This window comes from Raphanus sativus, unplaced genomic scaffold (genome assembly GCF_000801105.2).
Source record: "Raphanus sativus cultivar WK10039 unplaced genomic scaffold, ASM80110v3 Scaffold1920, whole genome shotgun sequence".
Classification (NCBI taxonomy): domain Eukaryota; kingdom Viridiplantae; phylum Streptophyta; class Magnoliopsida; order Brassicales; family Brassicaceae; genus Raphanus; species Raphanus sativus.
Genome location: NW_026617229.1, coordinates 5,001 through 12,896, shown reverse-complemented (window position 1 = coordinate 12,896; position 7,896 = coordinate 5,001). Strand labels below are relative to the sequence as shown.

The 7,896-nt window shown below is 36.0% G+C and overlaps 1 protein-coding gene across 1 annotated transcript; it reads right to left on the bottom strand.

Moving 5' to 3' along the window:
• Window positions 1–733: 733 nt before the first annotated feature.
• Window positions 734–1,438, bottom strand: LOC108838799 (uncharacterized). Its single transcript, XM_018611672.2, has one exon. The coding sequence runs from the start codon at window positions 1,436–1,438 to the stop codon at window positions 734–736; it is 705 nt and encodes a 234-aa protein (XP_018467174.1).
• Between the last annotated feature and the right edge of the window lie 6,458 nt (window positions 1,439–7,896).

Below are 7,896 nucleotides of genomic sequence, written 5' to 3'. Positions count from 1 at the left end.
GTGCACAAGGTACACATGTATGGATCTTAGGAACAACTCGTCTACCTTTAAGGTTATGACCATTAGAATTTAGGATAAGTCTACGCATCATAGATGTTCCTGGATGCCCTAGCCGGTCGTGCCACAAAGCAAAGTTCTCCTTGAACTCTTTGCTTATTGTTATAGCATTGGCTTCGACCGCACTGATCTGAGCAAGGTAAAGACCAGTGGATGAAGCTGGTATCATTTCCAAACCTTCTTATGGTCTTGGTCGAGCTCAAAGATGTTTAAGAACTCTTTGGCTCCTTCTCCACTCGTTTGAATATGAAGACCATTCTTGCGAATGTCTTTAAAGCTCAACAGGCTTCTTTTAGAGTTTGGAGAATACAATGCTTCATCTATTTCTAGATGTGTCCCATTTGGTAACAAGACATAAGCTTGGCCGTGGCCTTTGATTAGTGATGATACACCAGCTATTGTGCTCACATTGGCATCTTTCAATGTTAGATTAACAAAGAATTTCTTATCCTTAAGAATCGTGTGGCTTGTTCCACTATCAACCACAAGTGTGTCCATACTTCCTTTCATTCTAGACAATAAAAATATAATCTGAATCATTCATGTTATTATTGAAAATGAAAGTAAACATAGTTTATTCTGAAAATAAAACATAGAATGCAAAAGCACTTAAAAAAAAATCTCAAAGCCTAAAAACACCAAAAGCATTCAAACACAAATCGTTTGATGCATCACATCATTCAACTGGATCATCATTCAGCATAGTTAGTATGTCTGAAGTCTCAAAATCCATGAGGTCGTCCTTGTCATGATCAAAATCGTCCTCACCATCCTTGTACACCATGTGTGCTTCCGGATTCTTGCCCTTAAGACTCTCTTGATAGAGGTCGACCAGATGCTTGGCTGTGCGGCAATTCTTTGCCCAATGATTCATCATTCCGCATCTATGGCAAGGTGAGCTTGCAGGATTCTGTGGCTTTGAAGAAGTCCCATTGCCTCTGCCTTTACCTTGTCCATTATTGGACTGGTTTGGACGGTCATAAGGGGTGTTACGCCATTTGCTGTTGCCACCTTGTCCGCGTCCTCGCCCATGACCTTTACGGCCACGTCCTCTTCCATATGAGGATCCGCGGCCCTTAGGGTCATATCGGACATGGTTGGCTTCAGCACCATCATTAGGCTCATTTGAGGTATGATTTGCCTCAGGGACAAGCTTAGATCCAGGTGGTCTAAGCTCACTGTTCTTCAAGAGCAGCTCGTTGTTCTGTTCTGCAAGCAATAGACATGAGATGAGCTCACTATAGGTCTTAAAACCTTTCTGTCTGTATTGTTGCTGAAGCAACAAATTGCTTGAGGACATTGTCTGGAAAGTCTTTTCCAACAACTGCTTATCAGTTACAGTCTCGCCGCATAGCCTCAGTTTTGAGACTATCTTAAACATGGCTGAGTTGTACTCATTCACAGACTTAAAAGTCTTGAATCCTGAGATGAATCCACTCATAGGTGGCACCCGGAAGAATCAAGGTCTTCTGGTGATCATATCTCATCTGAAGCTCTTTCCATAACTCGTATGGATCACTCACTGTGAGGTACTGAGCTTTTAAGCTCTCCTCAATGTGATGGCGGATGAGCATGAGGGTCTTAGAGTTCTCTTTCTTAGTAGCTTCGTTCTGAGGAACAATACAATGCTCTAGGCCTTTGGCTCCAAGAGAAATCTCGACATCTAGTGCCCATTGTAGGTAATTGTCACCCCTCACAGTTAGAGGTGCAAAATCCAAATTTGCGATTTTGGCCATCTGAAACAAAGATCAGAGTGTTTAGGTCTTTTAGAAAATTTTATTTTTCTTATAATTCATCCATCAACTTATTTGAAAATAAGATGGATGAGAGCATGGTCTTGGTCGTACCTAGGGTACACTTCATTGACTCATGCAGCCTGTGGGCTAGTTGTACCGGAAGGTACATATCATCGACCAATATGGCCTGTGGTCTAGTCATACCGGAAGGTACACATCATCGACCATATTGTCTAGCCATACTAAGTAGTATGGATCATTGACTAAAAAATCAAGATCTAACTACACAATGGTGTGAATCATTGATCAAAGAATGTGGAAACATAAGACTAATTTTGTTTTAGACATATCACTTGTTGTCTTATACAAAATGAAAGTCATGTTATCACATGCTTAAAAATTTCTTATGATTTAAAGTTTCTTTTAATCTGATATTAACTTTAAGGATTAGATTTTAAAGATTCAAATCAGATTTTAAGTTTTGGTTAAACATAGACTTATGTTTTGTTTAGACATATAGCGTGTCATCCTTTAAAAGGGGTATCGCTTGTTGTCTTTACAAAACTAAAGTTATGAGGGCTTTTAGGGTTTTGAGATCCGAAATTTTAGGGTTTAGGTTTAGAATTTCGGATCTGATCAAATATGATCTAATAGAGTTTATAAGATTTAATAAAATCGATTTATAAGTTTTTAAACAAGAACTAGATCAAATTTAATAAAATCATAAACCTTTTAAAAATCGGATTCAAACATAAAAATGAAACCGAAATAAAAACTTGAGCTGCAAGTAAAATTAGGGTTTTGAGATCTAACCTTTTACTTTGCCGATTTTTCTCCTTGGTTCCTTTCTTAGAAACCTTAATCAATCAAACAAAGAAAGGATTCAAAGTATGATTAGTTTAAGATCTAAGAAACAATTGAATGTAAAAGATCTTAGAGAGAGAAGTAGTTGGCGGCGGCTAGGGTTTATGATGGTCTCCGAGTTGGTTGATCTTGAGCAAGATCGTGCTGATAACGTGTTCTAATCCTAGTGTTCTTGCTTAAGAACTAATCGAACCAGAGAGAGAGAGAGAGAGAGAGAGAGAGAGAGTGATCGGATGCTTTGTTTGTGAAAGAATGAGATGTTATTCATAAGCAAACAAGGCTCTCCTTATATAGGTTGGAGTTTGGCCGCCTATTACAAAGTTAAGCAATGTGGGACTTTCTTAACTTAAGTTAAGAAATCGGAACTTAACAATAAAGGGAGAAACAAGGCCCAATCCATTAACACATGGTTGGTTTAACAAATCTCGGTTTAGTACAATCTCGGTTTAGTACAATCTCGGTTAAGTGTAACCTCGATCTGTTGAACCATCTGGTTATGAGCAATCCATAAACCATATGGTTTACAACAGGTTCCTTCTATTTCCAGACATCAAATAATTAATTGATATCTCTTTATTAATGTCTTCAGTACCAAGAGGCTCAGCGTCCCGAGCCCCATTAGTGGGTACCTTAGGCATGGCCATTTTGGCCTTGTCTGGACAATCTATGACCTCGGTTTCCTTTTGCACCTTTCTTTAATTTCTGAGGTCTTTTATCTTTGGAACCAATTCGGTCTTATATTAGACTCTGTAGCAACTTGGTTGTGTCTTTAAGACATCAAAACCGTGTGGTGCTAAGCTGGGATGACATAGTCATTCTTTCTCGGGTCAATGTGTCTGGCATTTTACTTTGCTATCATTGTAGCATATGGATGTCTATAAATCTTTTCTAGTCCGAGGATCTTTGCCAAGACAATGATGGTTGATACCATTCTTTACCAGCTTATTACTTTTCTCCTTTCAATGTTGGATATTGGGATTCATAAACTTTATGTAATCCTTGTTCCTTGGCCTATGATTAAATCACCCATTTTGGCTCAGGTTTCTTTTTAATGTTATGGAGAAAGTATATTCATAATATATGTCCAACATATATTCCCAATCCTCCTTATGAGATTCTAAGATCATATGATATTTAGATGGCACATATATTTGTGGTGGATTCATTCATAATATCTTAATTCATAATATCTTAATATGATATATGTCTGGACTCATGACCCGTATTAGTATGAGGTGGGAATATTTATTATCACTTATATGGCCTGATATAATATCTATGGCCTGATGCAAGTTAATCTTTTATAACTCATGATGTCCCCAAGCATATGGACTTTTGAACCTTATAGGTAATGGTCATAATATCATAAATTCAACCAATATGAAATATGGTTGTGGACCATGTTTCACGGATTTTAGTATGGTCATGTATCATGGGATTTTTCCTCACTCCCCCTCATGAACATACTCTAATTCGTGGTGCTTGGGACAATAAATTCCCTTGTGCATAGATATAAATTGCACAAACGTGAGATCTTATGGGATAGCTTTTGTGCCCTTTTAAATCTTTGCATCATAATTCAGATGGCTAAGTATGGAAATGCCATCTAAGTGATAAGTTTCATGGGTCAATCAAACATGATTATGATTGCCCTGGCTATTTGCCTAATATCATATTGATCTCTAGATCAATAGAGAATGTAGTCTCGACCACTTAGGCGATTTTAATTTAGGTACTTTTATTCCCATTTGCCCATTGTTGGAAACCATATTCTCTTCTTAATTTCAATGGGCCTTATAGGGTGAATATAATGCCTTTTAGGCAATGCCTTGGTCGGACCTCTTTTCCTTTCTTTCAAGGAATGTCCAGTTGAGTTCAAGAGTATTTTATGCATCATAATAGAGCCTAGATGGCCGAGCATGTCGTGCCATATTTTAAAGGCTTCTCTGAACTCTTTGGAAAGTGATTTGGGGTATTAACCCACAATCATATTTATCTTGGCTCAATGAAGGCCTATAGATATAGTAGGTATAGTCTCTAGGACTTTCCTTTGGCCTTGGGAATTTTTATAAATCATAAGGAATCCTTTCTTTCCTTTGCCCATAGTTTCAATATGTAGACCATTCATATGAATGTCTTTGAAACTTTGATAAATTCCACTTTGATTTTGGGGAATGTAATGCATCAGAGATTTTTAGATGTGTGCCTTTAGGCATCATGAGGTTGGACTAGCCATGATCTTGAATAAAATATCTTTTGTCTCTTAATATAATGTCACTTGGTCCACTATAGAGAACAAAGACAAAGTAAAATGATGTCGAAATCTAATTGGCCTCTTTAAGGCAATATGAAGTCTCGTATTCAAGCTGATCATCATTCTCATGGTCGAAATCATTCGCACCATCTAGATGGACCCAATGGGTCATAGGGTTATATCCCTTTATGCTCTCCTGGTAGAGTTTAATAAAGTGTTTGGGAGTTCTACATCGGTTGGCCCAATGTTTGTTCAGCCCACACCGATGGCAAGCAGATTTGGTCGAGGCATGGGTACTAAAATCGGACTTATACCCATGGCTAGGTTGATAACCTTGGCCTCGGCCTCGACTATGAAGTGACTGTGGGTGATATCCACGCATACTCTTGCCATCTTCCATGGCCTTTCACATGGCCATAGTTTGACTCTTTCATATGGCTCTGTGGCCATATATGCCTTAGGCAATGCATTAAAATCCAGGAGGCCTTATCTCACTATTCCTCATGAGTAACTCATTGTTTTGCTTAGCAAGCAACAAACAAGAGATTAAATTTGCATATGTGGAGGAACCATTTTCTCGGTATTATTGCTGAAGCAAAACATTGCTTGTGGAATGTAGAGAATTTGTTCTCTAACATGTCAGCATATGTGATAGTCTCTCCACACAGTTTCAACTTTGAGACTATCATGAATAGAGCCGAGTTATACTCATCCACTGACTTATAGTCTTGGTTCTTTAGGTCCCTCAAATCATATAGGGCCTTTGGTAATAGCACCGTACTATGGTGATCATATCTGGATTTCAGTTCTATCCAAAGGTCCAGAGGATTCTCAATAGTGAGATATTGATCATTGAGACTTTCAGTAAGGTGATGGCATATAATTAAGAAAATCGCCTTGTATCTATCTCAAAAGTGAGAAATTTAGATATAGTCACCAATACTTAGATTTCACGATGATTTTCAACATCTGAATATTTAACATTGCTTTCAAGCATCAAGAATTTATGTAAGCAATAGAAGCATTTATATTATTTAATTTATATGATTTAATAATGATTTAATAAGGCTTCCCCCAAATCATATAATATATTTGCTTTAAGCATTTCTAGTATGACAATGATCAATTGATCACTGCATCTAGTGATCCTTTTAATTATAATTCATATTTGGATTGATTATATATATATATATATGGGTATTAAGGCCCTTTAGAATTTGAATAAGGATCAATCATCATTTTATTAAATGGGATCAAGCAAGATTGATGAAAATTAATCACAATGGTCGAATGATAAATGCATGGATCAAGAACTAATCGGATGTATGTTCTATCCTAAGCATTGGACCTAAGCAATTTATATGTGATTCTTAATGCATGGGGATATTTGATTTTCAAAGATCATAAAATGAAACTGATTCCTTCCCCCCTTTACCGGGTAAACCAAGACAAGAAAATTTATAATTTTCAGGAAACCAAATTCAATTAGATTTTCTATTAATTGGTTTCAAAGCTGGTTATATTTTAATAAAGACAAGCATGCTTAGTTCTTAATAAAACTATATGGCAAGAAGATGCATGGAAATGATCAGTTCATGATATGTGAATGATCTAACAATTTACTTATCCATGTTTGATCGGTTTAAACAGGTTTATAATTTCAATCAAAGCAAACATGCTAAGTTAAATGAAAACCGATTTGGTCTAATTATATGCAAGCAGTGTGAATCATTTAGATGCAAGCAATATGAACCATTTTAATTTATATGAATTATTATCAGGATTGTCAATGATATGCAACATAAAATCAGTCTTAGCAATATGACAATTATGTATGGTCAGATTTTAAACAATATGACAATTGCATTCAAAGTTGGTTCAAGATGATTCAAATTTTTACTAAACTGATGCTATCAAGTATGCAACAAGATTATTATATAATTTAATCATCAATTTCAAGCATTGTACTAGATCAATATTTAACTAGCAACCTATATGATCAATATTCAATATGACATGAAATCAATTCAAGGTTGGTTCAATTATTTTAGCTATCAACCTATATGATCAAATGATTTCATGCATATTTATTCTATCTTATGACATATCAATTAAAATCAAGAGACTATATATATAAAACTTTTATAAACATTTTCAGTCAAAGATATGCATTTAATAAAATCAAGCAAGCATTTATAAAATCGATTTTTCAGTTTATAAAATCTGATTTTGCATTTAGAAAAATTTTAAAACTCTTGACAGATACAAATAAATATAATGGACAAGGATATGCAATGAATGATTTTAATTTCGATTTTATGGATGGGTTGACTGAATTTGGGAGATCTGGCCGAAAGTGGCACAGAAATGGATTCATGGATTTTTGTTTTGGCCAGATTATACATTCATGTTTCACATCTTGGTAAATGGCCAAAGCATCCATAGGTTTAAGCTATCTCTAATAGTTTATGGTTCATAAGTTTTTATAAACAAGATTCATATAGATCTTTAGGTATTTTAATCTGTTTTTGAGATACTTAACACCTTTAGAGAATTATAACTTTATGGATTCAAAATAATTCAGAATCAAGTTTCTTATGGATCAATGGATCATAGAAACAAGATTAATATTATGGATTCATATAGATCCTTAGATTTCTTTTCCAAATATATGGTGTTCTTAAATTTTTCAGGTTTTGATATGTTACCTTTTCATCACATTGATCTGAATGGACCACCATGAGAGAGAGCTGATCCACAGATGAGCTGGTTGAGAGATAGGTGGAGGAGCTGGCCGGAAAACCATGAGTCGGCGGCGCGGATTGTTTATGCGATTGACGACGCGTCAGAGATCAGATCGACAAGCCGTCTTCGGCAACGGATTCCACTCGTCTTGGGCTTCAGATTGATAGTTGGATCGTCGTCTGGCTCCACAGGGTTTGAGAGATATGGTGGTTTAAAGTTACGCTTGAATTTAGGATTTTC